Here is a 20,119-nt window from a genome sequence, read left to right as displayed (position 1 = left end):
CCTTGGTGATACTCAGCCCACTTCATGATGAATTTATCTTATCTCCAGATATGCGCAACTATGAGTGAATTATGCTGTTCCAGGGGAACTATTATGTAGTTAGTCCAACGGGTGCGGGGCGATGTGCAGCAAGATTGGCGGCAGGCGACCCCACCAAAAGCCGCCCGGAGCCCCCAGCTCCACGGGCCCTGCATGTGCGGCTGTGCAAGTGGCGAAGGACCGGACGAACCATGATTGCTCTCAGCCCTCGAACCTTCTCTCCTTACACCAATCTTCCAAGGTCAAAAGCCTCTGGATTCTCCTCCCTATTATCACTTTCCACCACATTATCAGGGAACCTTTTTCAGTAGCAGAACTGCATTCGCTGCTACAAAATCCGCAGAAATGCCTGCGCCACTGGCCAAAGGTGAGTACGGATAACTCCACTTATGCATGTTGCTGCGGTGTCCCCAGCATATCCAACGTTATTTCTCTTGTCGCGTATTCCTCTATTGTCTGCTGTACTTTCCTATGCCAACCTGCTTGCAGGCACCGGCCCGCGCTTCGCATCTCCGCAAGGCAACACTCAAACCCCGCCGCACCGTCCTAACCACCCCTTCACATCAGGCCTCATAATCGCCGCGTCCGTTATCGTCGCCGCCGGTATCGCCATCTACGAGTCTCCCCAGGTGCGACAATGGGCCGACCAAACCCGCCGCAAGATCGCCATCGCGCTGCATAACCTTGGCGATGACATTCAGCCTCGCCGCCCGAGCGAATCGTCCGATGACTTCGAAGCTAGGAAGCAACGGAGGGAGGAGTTGATCAGGAGGAATAGGAATGAGCTGATCAGGCGGGCAAGGGAAGAGGGTATCGCTGTCGACCTGGATGAGCTGGCTCGGATCGGTGCTGAGACGGCTGAGGTGGCTGCTAGGCGGTCGAGAGCTGATCGGACGAGAAGCTTCGACGACATGGTCGGCAGTGATGGCATGCTCAGGGACAACGCAACGGCAACTGGCACAGGCAACTCGAATGGCAATCTCAAGAAGCGTGGTGCTGCTGGTTTTGCCGCCGGCTCCGCTGCCGCTGCTACCATGGCCAACCCCTTCTCCGACGACCAAGTCCTCTTCGACCACGACGAAGACGAAGCGCCCTCACCGAAGCCATTCACCTACGAAGAACCCGCCGCCCGCGAAAGCTCTGCTACAATCGTAGCCGACGTCCCCTCCACACCCACCACCGGCACACTCGTCGACCTAACACCCGACCCCGAGCACTCCCTCCCCGAGACCCCATCGCCCGCTCAGCCCGCCCAAGAAGACGCCGACCAAGCCGCCCAATCCTTCTACTCCTTCACCTCCTCGCAAGCAGGCGAACCCACTCCTTCCCATCCCTTCTTCGACGACAACGACGCCGAGCACCTCTCCACCGGCACCCTAACCCCGCGCTCCGAGCGCTCCATGACCATGAGCGGCTCCGTCGCCTCCGCCCACGCCAACGACATCGCCATCCTTAGCATGCCCAACAGTGAACAAAACGACACAGACCACGACGCGCGTTCAGAAAGCGGGTTTACAGATGCCTTCTCCGAGGGCGGCTTCAGCGAGTTTGACGGCGACAGGCAGGGCATTATGACGCCTACGAGCTGGACGGACGTGGGTAGTGATGATGATAGTGAGTGGGGTGGTGCTGGGCAGGCGGGGCATGTGAGTCAGATACATCAGTAGATGTGGATTTGTTGGAACTTGGGACAGAGGGTTTCGCTTGTTGGCTTCAAAATGATACTATAGGGTGGCACGGCGTCTGTGGGTATACTTGGGATCAGACAGGTCCCGGCGTTTTGATTTAGATGGGAACGGGGTTATGGATATCTAGGCAGCTATTATCGCTATCAAATTCTTAACATATGTCTTCGCTAACAAGACCATTCAGTGACCAATCCTGAGCTTTCGTGCTGAACTGTTTGACAAAGTTATATTCAACACCACACATCTAACGCGTGGCAACCAACACCACACGCGCAAGCATGGCGCAACAAGAGCAGCAGGCCAAGGCTTTGGGGAATAGAGATCTCACGTTGAGGATTGTGTGTAATGCGGAGCGCAAACTGGGAATCTGGTGCAGCTCTTGCCATTCCATGGTAAGCGTATCGTTCTCAGAACATGTGGTGGGACGGCCAGCTCAACAGGGTCCAGAGAGAAGCGAGCACGTGAGAGCTACTGCCTGAGCCCCTGCCTGAAATATCGAGTTTCTGTCGCTCTCTCTCTCTTCATGTCTTTACACTTTCGCCTCGGCACTGCTCCTTCTTGTCCTAGACGAGTCATCTCCAGTTCATCTCTCAGATGGCGAATACTGTCGCCCCCGGCCTTTCAGATGACATACCGACCCACGACCATATCGACTGGTCTGTCGCCAAGGACTACTTCATGTATCGACGCAGCCTCGATCGCGCCATGAGAAACCGATGCTACGATTACCACAACCCCGATGACGATGGAACATGGTGCAACAACCACAACAAACCCGATCCCGAATTCGTCTTCATGCCGCCACAAGTAATCGGCAAGATTCAGGTTAGCAACACATTCAATCTACCCGGGTTGCCAGCAGAGCTAATTTTGAATATCGCAGACCGCCTAGCACCAATCGACTTACTCAGCTTCCGCACAACATGCAAGTATATGCGGAGTCTGACGTGCACGAGGGATGCTCGATCGCGCTTACTACAACTAGGTGCTGAAGATCTTGAAGAACACGCATGGCAGCATCGCAAGGACTGCTTCAACAGGATGGCGGAGTATGAGGACTCTAATAACGCTCTTTACAGATACACTCCACGTGGCAAGCTCCTCTGCAGCTACTGCATGGACCTACACCCGGTTTCCTCCTTCGAAGCAGCTGGAACATCCACACATGGCATTGGAGGCACAAACCGAAGACGCTGTACAGCATCAACAGCCAAAGTGTATCTGTGTCCGCACATACAACTCAGCTTTGAAGCTTTGCACCAACTCCACGAAAGCCCCGCCAATAGTCTTGCGTGCACGATTTGCGCCGCAAGCTGCACGTCAGGGGCCAAGTCGACTACTTCGAGAGACTACTGCTCGCTAACTCAAAGAATGTTCCTACCCTTGGGAAGTAACCGACACATGTGGCCAACACCAGGCTGTCTCCCCATCAGAGGCGGTACACTTCACTGCAACTCCTTCTCCGCCAAATCCGCGATACTGTCAACCCTCCGCAAAGTCATGCAGAACGCTAACATGTACGTCTGTTCACATGGAAACAGTAAAGAAAAGGTCTGCGACATGCTTGGATCTATGATAGAAGATGCGCTTTTCCGCCGTCGCAAGCGAAAGCATAGTTTTTATGATTCTACTCCGTACCAGGCGTTTCAGTTTTCGAGTTGTGCAAAGCCGGGCTGTATAGCTGGGATGATGGTTCGTCTGGAAGAGGCTGGGATTACTGTTGAGACTTCTAGGGAGGTGAAGATTACGACGGTTAGAGGGGAGAGTTGGATGACGAGTACGCAGCGTCCAGTGGTTGATGCTCAGAAGTAGGAGACTGCTAAATGTGTTCCAAGACTAGGATATGCGAAACATCGGTTCATGGTATTGAGAAGATGCAGGGAAGCGACTTGGGCTGAACAGACAGCTATGCCCCGATGAACCAATTCACCCATCACACCTGGGCATACAAGCACATCTCCTCTTCACTTGTTCTGCTCACTGACAAAATATACCAGTGAATAGATGCGTGGGTAGATGTCTTCCCATTGCAAGTAAGTCCATGGTTTAATCATTGCCATTCCACGGTACTGCGATAACCAAAAGGCGACCCAGAGATGACGAGCCAACTACACCTCCCGCATTTCATACAACTTATACGCGAGGAGACACTCTACGAAAGAAAGAAGTATCGCATCTCTAGGACCCTCTGCTTTTGATAAGATGACCCAACCAAAGGGGTTAAATCAAACCATGGGCGTATTTGCGCACGTGATCATCAGCGCACACTGCTGCCTCGCCTCTTGTACTTATAACCAACAAACCTCAACCGAGCACTGCTCATCCACCATATGACCATCTTCCTTTTCTCTACCCACAGAGAAATTCCGCTCTAGCCTCAAACTCACAGAATGACGACAACCGGTCGCCCCAAGATCGTGTACAGTGCACCGGCACGCCCACTTGAACACAATGTTGCTGCCGCAAAAGACTACTTCATGCACCGACGCACGCATAACAATACTCATGGGCCATCTCGCAGCGCATGTAGCAGGGCAGATCCCAACTTCATATTGATGCCACTGAAAGCACCCAGCGAGACGTGTCACGCCGACAGTGCGAATCCCCTGGCGAAACTTCCCGCAGAGCTCATCCTGGACATCTTTGAGCTGCTACCGCCCGTCGATGCACTCAGCTTCCGCACAGCATCCAAATACATCTATAATTTGTCCCTCAAAACTGTGCAGGGGACCTTCAGAGAGCTCCAGGGCGATGAAGTTCATGAATACGCATGGCGACGACGCAAAGATTGCTTCAACCGGCTCGCTGAGTACGAAATGGCTAACGACGAGTCCAAACGGTATACCCCGCGTGGAAAGCTGCTGTGCGCCTACTGTCTCGACTTCCACCCATCATCGGCTTTTGGACCACGGGAAAGGGATTGCGCGGCTATTCTCGCCAGCGAACGACACTGCACAGCATCCAAGGCCACCGTCTACTTCTGCCCACACAAACAGATGGCGTTTCGAGCCTTCCTTCGGCTATTCAAAGCCTCTCGTACACCTGACCTTAGTTACTGGACAGCATGTACGCAAACATGTGAACCTTGGATCAGAGCCGATCCGATGCAGTCTTCCTTCAACTTGTTCCAGGAAATTCCCCTATACATGGCAGACCTAAGCGGCCCTTGGGGCACACAAGAGTACCCCGCGCTAACACGCTGCAAGAGCTGCAAGGTTGCTTGTTTCCCCGGAAGCGTCGCCTCTGCCGACATTCTCGAAGCGATCAAAGACATGGACGTATACATCTGTCCTCATACGCAGGGAAAAGAGAAAGAGAGAGTTGCACATCTCCTGGAGAAGATCGCAGCTGAGTCTACCTGCCAGCGTTTCCGAGGCTGTTACTATGGCGGTGAACATACAGCCAATGACCCCAATGTCAAACTGACGACTGGGGGGGAGACAACGTGGCACTGCGAAGAAAGTGGATGCGGAGCAGCGTTGTACGTTACATTAGACGGGATTAAATCGCGGGTCAATATTCACAGATATCTGAACATGACGACTGTTACATCGGAGAATTGGTTAGCGAATACTGAGTCTCCAGGACTCTGGAGAGCTCGGTTGGGATGAGTTGGCTTGCGCTAAAGAATGGGGTTGGTTGAGACTTTGTCTGCTGAAGTGGCAGTGCACGAGCTTGAGAAGGGGACGTGCAATCAGTGTAGCACAAAACGCCTGATTAGCGATTAGGACGACATTTCCATAAGCCCATCTATACATCACATACATACACATCCCTTCCCCCTTCTCCCTTTCCCTTCTCCATCAACACTCCTCCTCTCCTCTCCTTCCCTTTCCCTCCTTCCCCTTATCAGAATCTCATCATTCACCTCTTTTACACCCCCAACATACTCACCCCTTAGCATCATCTCAACCTCCTCAGTCAACCTTTCGATACCCGCTACCGTCCCTAGCCCAACATGTTCTATGTGCCCTTGTTCGATAGGTGCGGAAAGACCTTGCAGGATGGCGTTGTACCTATCTATGTAGGGTTCAAAGGCGGGGGAGTTGCGTCGCACAGCTATGTTGATGATGATAGAGCAACGATGGAGGGCTCTTGTCAGACGGGGATTTGAGGGCGGTAAGCTAGGGGTACTGGGCGGGGAACTCGTTGGGCTTTCGGTAGCTGGTTTGGATGACACTGTTGGTAATGTGCAGAAAAGGAGTAGAACTAGGTAAACGGTTTATGAGGAGGCGTTGGGAGTGCTGAGTGGAAACAGAATGTCAGTAGGTCTATCACAGCTGAATTTATGCGTCGTCACAATCGTCACAGGCTGTCATTGATAGCTGGTAGTAAGCTGGCAGAGTGTCTCCAGCGACGCTTGGAAGTAAAATTCACCTTTGTTCCTTACTTACGTCACGTATCTTTGCAACGAAGCGACTGCAACACACATAACATACCCTCACATGTCCTCCACCCAATCCACACGTACACACTCTGCACCTCCTCCACAGCCACCAAACTAATAGCATGAAACACCCACACATATTTCCCCGTCGAAACTCCTTACCAACAGAACGATCAGCCCTTCTCCCACCGCCAAATACACCGCTCACTCTCTCCCTCCTCACACCGCCCCGTCACCCTTCTCCCATTAACCCACGAAAACTCCTCTTCACACGCTACAAGCACACAGCATACCTCGCAAACACCCTGTTAGCGGCGATGCAAGAGGTGTTCTACCGTGTCGTGCCATATCCGTTCGACAAGAAGTTGTTGAGGAGTATACACAAGTTTAAGCCACTTTTATTAGAGGCGGTGAAGAGATTTAGGGAGATGGAACTGATGTATAGGAAAGCGGTGGAGGTGGGAGTGGAGATTGGAAGGCGTGGGGGGTTTGAGATGAGTATGGAGAGAGGGGTGGATGAGTTGGAGGAGTTGCTGGGGAGGGCGAAGGGGGTGTTTGGTGGGGGGCTAGGGGTATAGTTGGTGGTATGTTTGTTTAGGGAGACTGTGAAGTATGTATAAAATACAGCCTGATGAATCCATGCTTGTGATCATCTTGGTTCTTGAAGAGTGGGTAAGCGAATGCGGTCTAACGGAGTGGGATTAAGGCTCGGACTCCGAACGGTGAACGCCTCACACTGCACGTTTGCCATGCAAACAACCGCCATCCCACGAAAACAGTGACAGCCCAGCATTCCATACACCCACCGCCACCTCCGCGCCTCCCCTCTCCTCGTCACGCCCGATATCCATCTTCAACAACACCTCTCAACGCCCATACCAGCATCCCCACGCACCGCCAGCGCGTCCCCAACTCCACCCACCATCTTCCCGTTACATTACGCAAAACATCCCACCCCACTACACACATCACGCCCTTCAAAACATCATGCCAACAGACCCCCACGGGCAAGCCCACACAGGCACCTACGGCCTCTTCGACGACCCAGACGAAATCGCACAAACCACCGCGCGCGAAGAAGCACACGAGATACACCGATTGGAAGGCCAGATCCGGCGCCAAGAACGGCGCGACAGGCGTCTCGATCGGAAAGAGGAGAAAAAAGCTGCGAAGAGGGCTGCAGCGGGGAAAGCGGCGGGGTTGAAACCACAGTCGAAGATCGTTGGGTTACTTGGGAGAGTCTTTGGTGGTCGGGTTCCGACTACCAGCATCGGGGGACCTGCGGTTTCAGTGGAGGGGAATGTGGGTGGTGATGGTAGTGATGGGGAGGAAGGGGTGAAGAAAGTAGAAAGAGTAAAAAGACCGGGGTATAAGATCGTACGCCGACCGGCGACACCGGATCAGGTGTATCATGCTGAAGATGTGGATGCCAGTGTGGATAGTCCTTGGTTGAGGGAGTGTGGGATGGTTAAAGTGAAGAGTGAGGGGGCGGGGGGTTGTCATATTGTTTCTAAGACGGATATTGAGAAGAGTGAGTAGGGACTTGAGGTGTCTGGGAGAGGCTTGATCGGTTTGCGATGATACCCTTGTATATGTGGAGGAACGAGCTGCTATCGAATGAGGTTTAATGTCGCTTTTGTCGATGGTCTTTGTGAGCTTGTCAACTGTTTGAAATATTACTGCTCATGTCTCTGTTCCTGCTCGTTGAAGCGTCAAGTTGTCATCTGGGCTGCTTTCGCTACGAGCCCCGCAGGACTCTTTTTGAAGCTTTAGCATCACGATGCTAGATGCGGGGTCCCGAGGTCGGGGCATGGCCTGCTCCAAAAAGACTGTTCCGTGCCTGCGAACCCGTCATAATAAAGTCGTTAGGTAAATTGAACGCGTGTTCATCGATTGCGACGAAGAGCAAAACATGACAGCGAATAGATAGGGTTAACCTCAATGTATTAATGTAATCCTAGTTTTATTTACTAAGGCGCTAGTCTAGAAGTAGATTTTTTCCTCTTATAACGCTACTTACTTATATAAATAGTAAATATTATAAAGCTATAAAATTAACCTATAATACTAGCTCTAACTACCTTAACTATCTTAAACTAGTTATATACTAAACTTAGTAAGTAGTATATTTACTAAGCTTACTCTCTACTACTATACTTTTCTTAAAAACTTTCTTTTAAGATATATTAGCTACTACTTAGTAGTAAGTTAAAAAAGTAGCGCCTTAATTATAGCTACTTCTTATATATAGAAGTAAAGATAACTTAGTACTATAATATTAGAAACTCTACTTTAAAGTATAAACTAATTATATACTATTATTAAGCTACTTAAATATATATAAAATTATTTTAGCTACTTTTATATCTTAATAAAGTAGCTACGCTTCTTTTATCTTTAATTTTTTAGGTATTACTTTAAAGAAAGTAAGTAAGTAGTAAAAGATTTTATACTATAGTAAAGAATTAAGATATAAATATAAAAATAATACTATAAGTTTATTAAAGAAGCTAAGAGGTTAATAAATAATAGGCTAGGCGTTTATTATTATAATAATCTAGTTATTTATTATTATAATAGAAAGTTTAAAAAGAAGTAGTAAAAAACGCGTATTTTATAAACTTACTAGTTAAGCTTTAACTTTAGTTCTATAGTATAAGCTATTATAAGACTTATTATACTAACTTATTATAATAACTTATTACGCATTTATTATAAAGTTATTCTTAGCTACTATAAGTATATATAAAGATAACTACTTTAGATAAATAGCCTAGCAAACTACTATTACTAAATATCTCCTCTTTTAATGTATATAACTAAAGTACGTAAAAAGACCTCTTAGGCTTAAGCGCGAAAGACAGAGAATAGATAGGGTTAACAGATGTTAATGGTCTGGCCACGCGCGCTAATGTTTGCTATTTGCTGTTTCGAGCAAGCGTTGGCCAGGGGATCGGCGGACTAAGCCCCTTGCAGCAAGCCGCAAGGGAAGGAATAGATGGACAGGGCTTCACCTCGACTTCTTGTTCTACACCGCTGCCGCAAACAAACAACACGCCAACCTCTCAATCGCACCCGCACCCCGTCGCACTCACCACCGCGACCCCCAAACCCCTCACACACACACAACAACGACCCCACACCATGTCGGCCCACCCAGAGAACCAACAGATGGAGGGCGTCCAGGACCCCGCTACCGACGTCAAGGGCAAGGGCAAGGCCCAGGAGGGCGAGACAGTAGAAGAGTCCATGGACGACGACTCGAGCGACGAGTCTGGCGTTGAGGACCAGGTACGTTTCTCCGCGCGCTCACCGCCACAACTTCACGCGCAACCCAGCTAACATGAGCGCGTAACAGGCCGGCGAACGTAAGCTACCTTATTCCGCGAACTACCACACGCCTGAACGTGTCGAGCTAACACGCATACAGCCGAGGAGCCTGATGAGGACAACATGGAGGAGATTGACACGTCCAACGTCCTGAGCAGCCGCACGCGCGGTAAGAACATCGACTTTGCCAAGGCCAACCAGGAGCTTGGTGATGAGGATGAGGAGGACGACGATGACGACTTTGTCGACCCTGATGACCAGATGAAGGACTAGATGTGTTGCAGTTGCGACATCCGTCTTGAGGTATGTTGGCAGCCAGTCCGCCCTTGCTCAATGGACCCCGCTAACAAAGTAACTTCTCAGGACTTCTCCGGCGCGTTCGATAACATCTTCGTCAGCTCCGTACTTTGGCTAGGGTTATGTGATACATATACAAAAGGCATTTGGGTAGCGGGGAATGGAACTCTTACCGACGTACTGGAGTCTCGGCGCGACTTTGCAGGCATAGCGGGACATTAGGTTGTGTGGATACTTTGATGTGTCGCATGGACAATGGACTGCGTCTTGAGCGCGTACATGGCACCAGCGTGCGTTTATGAAATGGAAATGATGAATACCCATGGACTTGGCTTGGCTACTCGCGTGCATGTGAGACTGAATTGTTAGGCTACACTCGTCGTGTTTATTGCAAGCGATGGACATATTCAACGATGAACTTGCGGGCTGCTGGACAACACAAGACGGAACTTCGCGGTCTGGAGAAAGAATGCTGGTTCTCAAACACGCTTACCCCGCCATTCCTTGGTACTTCACGTCCTTCCTACGCGTGTGCACGGTACTACCCCCGTGTCCAGCCCCAGCCTGAACCGACAGCAGGAGCGAGTTACCATTACCCTACCTATACATTAGATTCCAGGGTCCAATGAGCTAGTCAAGCTGCAGTTACAAGCACGGCAGTTACTGTTACAATTCTTCCCAGAAGACGGTGCTTCAGAACCGCCGACAGATCTTAAGGCCAGATGGTATGTGATGTGAAGCGTACATGTGCATTAATTCAGACGCGGGATCAGGTGATGTCCATGCTGTTACTCGCTATTACTAAGATTGTACGTAAGGTTACTGCGAGGAGGGCGACTTGATGTGTCAAGATATCGTCTGAATTGAGGAAAAGGGAAATTAGAAAGAAAGGCGAGAGTCGGAATTGTGTGACGGAGATTGTTCTCTTTTGATGAGTAACAGCATGTTGCGGTCACGACTTTCAAGGTTGCGACTTCTGGTTTCGCCAGAAGGACAGACGAGAAGGCACATCCTGACTAGATGACAAAGACCATATACCTCAGACTGCACAGATTAGTAACGGATGAATGCGACAGAATCGCCCGGGATACCAGCAATGTCACGAGACCAGCAATCCCAGAAAGATCACCCTCTTACGTATACACCTGTGGCAAGATTGACTGCACCGACCCCATGGCACAGTATCGAGACCCTGGAGATTGACCCACGTAACACGTTGTATGTTAATCCCGGAAAAACCTCGCTGCCTCCCACTCTTGTGCTTCCTGACCCAAAGTGGAAAGCATTAGGTACACGAATCCTACGGAAAGTTTTTTGTTGCCTGCAGGCTGAGTTGACGCGCTAGCTCAGGGTCCTGATGAGCTGCCTGGAGTATCCGCCGCGGACTTGACCAGCAGCGCCAGACAGCGTCCGAGGCGACATCGGCCAGGTTGGAAGGCAACGGGCTCGGCTGCACTGGCTGCGCGACACGGATTTGCCTGTTCTCGTGACTCGTCTCCCGCTACGTACTGCCGCCAGCTAAAGCAAACTGTCTTCCGGTCTGTTCCGAACATGATGAGGACATTGATGTGTGCTCGCCAGCCGTTACGTGGCGACGGGATGGCCAGAGTCGCCCAATTTCCAAAACTCCAAGGACGGACCTGCGGACGGTACAGTAAGATGAATTTGTTTTTGAGTTTGCGGCTAGGCAGAGGGATAATCACTGCAAGCTGGGCGAGCGATGATGTCGACGAGTGCGCACAAAGAGAGGTTCATCGACGCTCCGCTGCTGGATGGCGGGGTTATATTGATCTCCCGTCCAACGAGCGTCGACACGACGTCTTCCGTCGCGCGACCGTCCGCCCTGGGTCGCGCTTGGGGAGAGATAAGGCCTGAGATGACCCTCTCGAATTACGACAGACAAGTCGTGGGCTGCCGAGGCGAGGCCGCCGGGCCAATGGCAGCCGCCGCTTTTCAGATGATGCGGCGTGGGCTGCAGCGGCAATCTAGCCGGTGGAGCAGAGGTAGAGCGGAAACACATGCAAGTCCTGGTCATCAGATGTCAAACCGACCTTCGGAGCCCAGGATGCGGCGCACGGCCAAACTGCTGCAGGGCGGTCGCGGATGTCTGGCCACTCACATCCTGCCCTTTGGTCATGGAGTGGCAGAAAAACCGTGGGGTAGGCCAATTTTCCAGACGCAATACGCCGCGAGGCAGTGATGGTAGACGGACGTTGGAGACAGTGTGGTATTCTATAGGGCGAGTTCATAGAGCATGTAGCGACTTCACGTTGAAATGTTTCGTATGTAGTGGTATACTGTCTGGAGACCCTCGCGACTAGAAACAATTCCGAAGTCGGGTCCGCTCCAACTTCCATCCCATATTCACTCGTAAAGTACCAAGACCACCTCCAAGACCAGGCAGTTCCCAGTTCGCATCGGCACACACGCGGAGATGGCCTAAGTGACAGCACGAACGCCTCCCTCGACACGCTTCCAGCCCGGTAATTGGACAACGTTGAAGTCAAGTTGTTAGCGCATTGGGAAAATATCCACCCCACCAGGAGCCCTCCGCTCTCTTATTCATAAGCACGCCCGCCCAATTTCCCGCGGCCCTCTGTCTCTTCACGTACCTGCTCGACACACAATCGCTACACTTTGCTTGCCGGAACACCGCGAGCCCACCACCAGGCCTGTTCCACCAGCCCTGCTAGCAAGTAAGTCGCCCGCCTCCCACATGTACACCCGCTGCACCCATCCACCACCCGCGCCCAAATATTGTGCTTTTCCACCACCCGTCCTGCGTGAACAACACAGACAATCGTTTTACTGGTCTACGCGTGCCACCCCGCGTTAGCCCATTCGCTATTCCCTTATCAGCGCACTCGCGCTTCCAACAGCTATCAGCCGCCGCTGGGTACGGGGGAACGTCATAGCCCTCAATCGCTATATCCGGCGGGTGAAGCTGGTGACGAATCCAGCCCATCTTTCTGCTGCCTTTGGGGGTGATAGACACCAGCGACCCCGTCCTTGCAGCGACTGATCCCCACCCACATTCGTTGCTTTTGAGCTAGAGCTCTAGGCGCATCCGTACCAAATATCCTCGATCCTCGGCTCGCACTCACCGACAAACTCTTCTCCGAATTGACAACTAATATCCGCCTCAGACTTCACCTAGACACTACTACCAGAGCAGCAGCTCCCACTTGACGCGTCGAGCGACCCCGCCACACTCCCATATCGATACCGCAACCCCGCTACCCACACCAACGAACCCAGAACTTCGGCCTTTCGCCGATATAATGGGTCGGGTCTCGTTCGCCGAAGATACAAAATTGCCCCAGGAACCCCAGATTGAAGAGTATCAGAGCTCCGTGTTTGAGTATCAAGATGGCCCCGAGAACAAGTCGTGGGCAGGTGCGCTGCCGTTGAAGCAGGGTCTCTACGACCCCGAGCTCGAGAAGGATGCTTGCGGTGTCGGTTTTGCTGCGTGAGTGACGGAATTGCGCTTTCTGTGGAGTGTGAGGGCTGACATTTGCGTAGCCACATCAAGGGCAAGGCCAGCCACAAGATCGTCTCCGATGGTAAGAGCGAACAACGCGAGAGTGGTGCAGGATAGAGTGCTAACAAACCCCCAGCACGGTCGTTGCTATGCAACATGACACATCGAGGAGCCGTGGGCTCAGACGCACGCGACGGTGACGGTGCAGGTGTAATGACCTCCATCCCCCACCGCTTCTTCCTCAAGGAGTTCGAGCGCGAGCAAGGCTACAAGCTACCAAGCCTTGGCCAGTACGCCACTGGTAACCTGTTCTTCAAGCCCGACGCCACCATCTTAGAGGAGACCAAGGCCATGTTCGAGGACGTTGCAGACCAACTCGACTTGAGGGTGCTCGGATGGCGGACGGTGCCCCGCGATTCCACACTTCTTGGACCCGCGGCGCTGTCACGAGAGCCCATCATTCTCCAGCCATTCGTGGTTTTGAAGACTGCCTACGGCGACGCCCGCGAGCCCAAGGCGGACTTCCAGGAGAAGTACGACAACGCGTACTTTGAGCGACAATTGTATGTCATGCGAAAGCGGGCTACACACGTCATTGGCCTGCACAACTGGTTCTACGTTTGCTCTCTGAGCAACAAGAACATTGTTTACAAGGGTCAACTATCTCCCGTCCAGGTCTACGAGTACTACCACGATCTGCTCAACGTCGACTACGAGGGTCACTTCGCACTAGTGCACTCCCGTTTCTCTACCAACACATTTCCCAGTTGGGACCGTGCTCAGCCTCTACGATGGGCGGCTCACAACGGTGAAATCAACACCCTGCGAGGAAACAAGAACTGGATGCGCGCCCGCGAGGGTGTCATGAAGTCCAGCCTTTTCGGCGAGGAGCTCGACCTCCTCTACCCCATTGTCGAGGATGGTGGTTCCGACTCTGCAGCTTTCGACAACGTTCTTGAGCTGCTCACCATCAATGGTGTTCTGTCACTCCCAGAAGCAGTCATGCTGATGGTTCCAGAGGCATGGCAGGGCAACAATACAATGGACCCCGCTAAGCAGGCCTTCTACGAGTGGGCTGCCTGCATGATGGAGCCTTGGGATGGTCCCGCTCTCTTCACGTTCTCGGACGGACGTTACTGTGGTGCTAACCTCGACCGAAATGGTCTCCGTCCTTGCCGTTACTACGTTACCGACGACGACCGCATCATCTGCGCGTCTGAAGTCGGCACAATCTCCATCGAGCCTGAGCGAGTCGTACAGAAGGGTCGTCTACAGCCCGGTAGGATGTTGCTCGTCGACACTGTCGCTGGCCGAATTGTCGATGACGCCGAGCTGAAGAAGAGCGTCTCAGAGCGTGTCGACTTCCGTTCTTGGATCCAAAAGAACCTTCTCACTCTTCCCAAGATCCTGGAGGCAGTCCCTGCGAAGGGTGTTGACCTATCATACCAGCTCACTGAGACTAAGTTACACGAGGACCCTCGCCTAAGGGCATTCGGTTACTCGCTTGAGCAAGTCAGCTTGCTCCTTGGTCCCATGGCTGCTGACTCAAAGGAGGCTCTTGGATCTATGGGTAACGATGCTCCTCTGGCTTGCTTGGCTACTCAGCCTCGCCTGCTGTACGAGTACTTCCGTCAACTCTTCGCCCAAGTCACCAACCCTCCTATCGACCCTATCCGTGAGGCGATTGTCATGTCGTTGGAGACCTACGTCGGTCCCCAGGGTAACCTTCTAGAGATGGACGAGTCACAGTGTGGTCGTCTTCTCCTTCCATCGCCCATCCTGACGCTCGAGGAGTTCACAGCGTTGACCAACACTCACAAGCTGTACTCTGACTGGACTGTCAAGAACATCGACATTACCTTCCCCAAGAGCGATGGTATCGAGGGCTACATGGCTGCTCTCGACCGTATCTGCGAGGCTGCCACCGAGGGTATCCAGGCTGGCGACAACATCCTTGTCCTGACCGACCGTGCTGCATCCGCCGACCGCGTTGCCGTATCCGCCTGCTTGGCTACTGGTATGGTCCACCACCATCTCGTCCGCAACAAGTGGCGGTCCAACGCTGCTCTCGTTGTCGAGACCGGTGAGGCCCGTGAGGTTCACCACATGTGTGTGCTCGTCGGATATGGTGCTGATGCCATCTGCCCATACCTCGCCATTGAGTGTATCCTGAAGATGCACCGCGAGGGTGTCATCCGGAAGAAGCTAAGCCCCGAACAACTCATCGACAACTACAAGCACTCTTGCGATGGTGGTATCCTGAAGGTCATGAGTAAGATGGGTATCTCCACCCTCTCATCCTACAAGGGTGCTCAGATTTTCGAGGCTCTTGGTCTTGACGACTCTGTTGTTGACCGATGCTTTACTGGAACTGCCTCTCGTATCAAGGGAATGACCTTTGAGCTGATCGCTTCCGACGCTTTCGCTCTTCACGAGAAAGGCTACCCATCGCGCGCCATTGTCGAGGTACCTGGTCTCGCTGAGACTGGTGAGTACCATTGGCGTGACGGAGGCGAGCCTCACGTCAACGACCCGACTGCCATGGCCAACATCCAGGACGCCGTCCGCACCAAGAACGACAAATCATACGAGGCCTACTCCATCGCTGAGTACGAGCGCATCAAGGACTGCACCCTCCGTGGTCTCCTGGACTTCAACTTCGATGACCGTGCACCAATCCCCATCGACCAGGTCGAGCCTTGGACTGACATTGTGCGCCGCTTCGTTACCGGTGCCATGTCCTACGGATCCATCTCCATGGAGTCTCACTCTACCCTTGCTGTCGCCATGAACCGTCTTGGCGGTAAGTCAAACACTGGTGAGGGTGGTGAGGACCCCGAGCGCAGCTTGCGCATGGAGAACGGTGACACCATGCGCTCCGCTATCAAGCAGATCGCCTCCGGACGTTTCGGTGTTACCTCCAACTACCTCGCCGATGCCGATGAGCTCCAGATTAAGATGGCTCAGGGTGCCAAGCCTGGTGAGGGTGGTGAGCTTCCTGGCCACAAGGTCTCTGGCTCCATCGCAAAGACTCGTCACTCCACTCCTGGTGTCGGTCTGATCAGTCCTCCTCCCCATCACGACATCTACTCTATTGAGGATCTCAAGCAGCTGATCTACGATCTCAAGTGCTCCAACCCTCGCGCTCGTGTCTCTGTCAAGCTCGTTTCCGAGACTGGTGTTGGTATCGTCGCTTCCGGTGTCGCCAAGGCCAAGGCTGACCACATCCTCATCTCCGGTCACGATGGTGGTACTGGTGCTTCTCGATGGACTGGTATCAAGTATGCTGGTCTGCCCTGGGAGTTGGGTCTTGCCGAGACTCACCAGACTCTTGTCCTCAACGATCTCCGTGGTCGTGTCATTGTTCAGACTGACGGTCAGTTGAGAACTGGACGTGATGTTGCCATTGCTTGCTTGCTTGGTGCTGAGGAGTGGGGTTTCGCTACCACTCCTCTTATTGCCATGGGTTGCATCATGATGCGCAAGGTAAGTTCCGACTATACGAGATGCATCCGAGACACATACTGACTTCGTGATACAGTGCCATCTCAACACCTGCCCTGTCGGTATCGCGACCCAGGACCCTGAGCTCCGAAAGAAGTTCCAAGGTACACCCGAGCACGTCATCAACTTCTTCTACTACATCGCCAACGAGCTCCGTGCGATCATGGCCAAGCTTGGTTTCCGTACCATCAACGATATGGTTGGTCGCTGCGAGGCTCTACGCATTCGCGATGATCTCCGCACCGCGAAGACTGAGAACATTGACTTGTCTCTCATCCTGACTCCCGCTCACACCCTTCGCCCAGGCGTTGCCACCTTCAACGTACGCAAGCAAGACCACCGTCTCCACGTTCGTCTAGACAACAAGCTCATCGCTGAGTCCGAGCTTGCTCTTGAGAAGGGTCTTCCCGCCCGCATCGAGTGCGATGTCGTCAATACCGATCGTGCTCTTGGTGCTACCCTTTCATACCACATCAGCAAGCGCTACGGCGAGGCTGGTCTGCCTCAAGACACCATCCACGTCAACATCCGTGGCTCTGCTGGCCAGTCTTTCGGTGCTTACCTGGCACCTGGTGTCACTCTTGAACTTGAGGGTGACGCTAACGACTACGTCGGTAAGGGTCTTTCTGGCGGTCGCCTCATCATCTACCCTCCCCGCAACGCCGTTTACCGCGCTGAGGAGAACGTCCTCATCGGTAACGTCTGCTTGTACGGTGCCACTCGCGGTACCTGCTTCTTCCGTGGTATCGCTGCCGAGCGCTTCTGTGTCCGTAACTCCGGTGCCACAGCGGTTGTCGAGGGTGTTGGTGACCACGGTTGCGAGTACATGACTGGTGGTCGTGTCCTTGTACTTGGATCTACTGGACGTAACTTCGCTGCTGGTATGTCTGGTGGTATTGCATACGTTCTTGACATCCACAAGGACTTCGAGCAAAAGGTCAACCAGGAGATGGTTGAGCTTTCCGGCATCGAGGAGCCAGAGGAGATCGCTTTCGTGCGTGGACTCATCGAGGACCACCACCACTACACTGGCTCCGAGCTCGCCGCACGCATCCTGCTCGACTTCACCCGCGCACTGCCCCGCTTCGTCAAGGTCATGCCCGTTGACTACAAGCGCGTCCTCCTCGAGGAGAAGGCCAAGGCTGCCGAGAAGAAGAAGAACGAATACCCTCTTCCCCTCCTTCCCGGTAACTCCGTCCGCGCCAGCCACGAGGAGTCGCGCAGCAAGGAAGCCGAAGCCGAAGCCAAGGAGAAGAAGAAGAGCGACCTTCTTGACATCGAGGAGAGTGTCACCGACACAAAGGCCGAGAAGAAGAAGGCGCTCGTCCTTGATAAGACCCGTGGTTTCATGAAGTACCAGCGTCGCTCGGAGAAGTACCGCAACCCCAAGACCCGCACGAGGGATTGGGCCGAGCTGAACCAGCGTCTCAACGAGGATGAGCTCAAGTACCAGACTGCTCGTTGCATGGACTGCGGTGTTCCTTTCTGTCAGTCGGACACTGGTTGCCCGATCAGTAACATTATTCCCAAGTGGAACGAGCTCGTTTTCCAGGTAAGTACCCGCGTGTAGTCTTCCGGCCGAACTTTTAGCTAACTTTTGAACAGGGACAATGGCGTGACGCCCTCAACCGTCTTTTGATGACGAACAACTTCCCTGAGTTTACTGGACGTGTTTGTCCGGCTCCTTGCGAGGGTGCTTGCGTTCTTGGTATCAACGAGGACCCCGTCGGCATTAAGTCCATTGAGTGCGCCATCATCGATCGCGGTTTCGAGAAGGGCTGGATGGTCCCCTCGCCACCTCAGGTCCGCTCTGGCAAGACTGTTGCCATCATCGGTTCCGGCCCTGCTGGTCTTGCTTGCGCTGATCAGCTTAACAAGGCTGGTCACACCGTTACCGTCTACGAGCGCGCTGACCGTGTCGGTGGTCTGCTCATGTACGGTATCCCCAACATGAAGCTCGACAAGAAGGTTGTCCAGCGTCGTGTTGACTTCATGGCTGCCGAGGGTGTCAACTTCAAGACCGGTGTCACTGTTGGTGAGGATGGCCAGACCAACCTCGATGCTCTCCGCAAGGAGTACGACGCTGTTGTCTTCGCCACTGGAGCAACTGTCGCTCGTGACTTGCCTATTCCCAACCGCAACCTGGAGGGTATCCACTACGCCATGCAGTTCTTGCACAAGAACACCAAGTCTCTCCTCGACTCCGAATTGGCTGACGATGCCTACATCTCTGCCAAGGACAAGCACGTTGTTGTCATTGGAGGTGGTGACACTGGTAACGACTGCATTGGTACCTCCGTCCGTCACGGCGCCAAGTCAGTCGTCAACTTCGAGCTCCTGCCCCAGCCTCCCGCCGAGCGTGCTCGCGACAACCCATGGCCCCAGTGGCCCCGTATCTTCCGTACTGACTACGGTCACAACGAAGTCAAGACTCACATGGGCAAGGACCCTCGTGAGTACTGTGTCATGTCCAAGGACTTCGTCGACGACGGTAGCGGCAAGGTCAAGGGTATCAACACTGTCCGTGTTGAATGGACCAAGTCCGCCTCTGGTGGCTGGGACATGAAGCACGTCGAAGGAAGCGAGCAGTTCTTCCCCGCCGACCTCGTCCTGCTCTCCATGGGTTTCCTAGGCCCCGAGCAGCGTGTCATGAGCGACGTCATCGAGCTCGATGGCCGCAAGAACATCAAGACTCCTCCTGGTCACTACAACACCAACCTTGCCGGTGTTTTCGCCGCCGGTGACTGCCGTCGCGGACAGTCCCTCATCGTCTGGGGTATCAACGAAGGTCGCCAGTGCGCTCGCGACGTCGACACCTTCCTCACCGGCTACGGCACTTCCCTGCCTGTCACCGGTGGTATCGTCAAGCGCCCACCCTACGAGGCCATGCACAAGCACACCGCTGCTCCCACGGAGAAGCTGGTCACTGTCGCTGCTTAGACGCGAACATGATTATAACGATTACTTTATGAAGTAAAAAAGAAGCATGGGAAAAGATGGGCTCATGATAAAAGATGGGGGGTCTCGGGTTATATTCACGATTTGTTTGGCGTTTGATCTTTTGTGTACAAGCATTTTCCCTCGTTTACCTGCACGATACCTTTTCAGTATGCGGAGTCAGCTGGGTGGCACCTGCAGTGTACAATGTTTTCTTGCTTTGGTTGTTCGTTCTTGGTCTATGCATTTCGCACTCAATTTGTATATATATGCGAATGCTATGTTCAAATGATTATTTGATGACTTCCTGTAGCATGCATGTGAGATTCTTGATTAACTATCGAAAATGCATGGTGCGATTTTAATGACCAGAATCGTTGCAAGTGCGGCTGAGATATTTGACATGCTTCTTTCATAAGCGCTGAGAGTTTGGCATCAGTCACAGTCCGTCGCCGT

General features: G+C 52.9%; 3 protein-coding genes across 3 annotated transcripts; all 3 read left to right on the top strand.

Moving 5' to 3' along the window:
• Window positions 1-384: 384 nt before the first annotated feature.
• J4E84_002259 (uncharacterized protein) lies at window positions 385-1,706 on the top strand (the record flags this gene model as incomplete). The annotated part of the gene is made up of 2 exons (XM_049384886.1): window positions 385-406; window positions 454-1,706. The coding sequence occupies 2 exons, from the start codon at window positions 385-387 to the stop codon at window positions 1,704-1,706; spliced, it is 1,275 nt and encodes a 424-aa protein (XP_049246909.1).
• Window positions 1,707-9,258: 7,552 nt separating this feature from the next.
• On the top strand, window positions 9,259-9,717 carry CHZ1 (Histone H2A.Z-specific chaperone; the record flags this gene model as incomplete). Its single annotated transcript, XM_049384885.1, has 3 exons — window positions 9,259-9,405; window positions 9,473-9,482; window positions 9,545-9,717. 3 exons carry the CDS (start codon window positions 9,259-9,261, stop codon window positions 9,715-9,717), a joined length of 330 nt encoding a protein of 109 aa, XP_049246908.1.
• Window positions 9,718-13,022: 3,305 nt separating this feature from the next.
• Window positions 13,023-19,666, top strand: GLT1 (glutamate synthase [NADH]; the record flags this gene model as incomplete). The annotated part of the gene is made up of 5 exons (XM_049384884.1): window positions 13,023-13,210; window positions 13,264-13,304; window positions 13,359-16,708; window positions 16,764-18,278; window positions 18,332-19,666. 5 exons carry the CDS (start codon window positions 13,023-13,025, stop codon window positions 19,664-19,666), a joined length of 6,429 nt encoding a protein of 2,142 aa, XP_049246907.1.
• Window positions 19,667-20,119: the final 453 nt, after the last annotated feature.

This window comes from Alternaria hordeiaustralica (genome assembly GCF_023758085.1).
Source record: "Alternaria hordeiaustralica strain BMP 2776 chromosome Unknown scaffold_3, whole genome shotgun sequence".
In the NCBI taxonomy this organism is placed as follows: Eukaryota; Fungi; Ascomycota; class Dothideomycetes; order Pleosporales; family Pleosporaceae; genus Alternaria; species Alternaria hordeiaustralica.
Note: the sequence above shows the minus strand (reverse complement) of the source record. Positions and strands in the feature narration are given on the sequence as shown.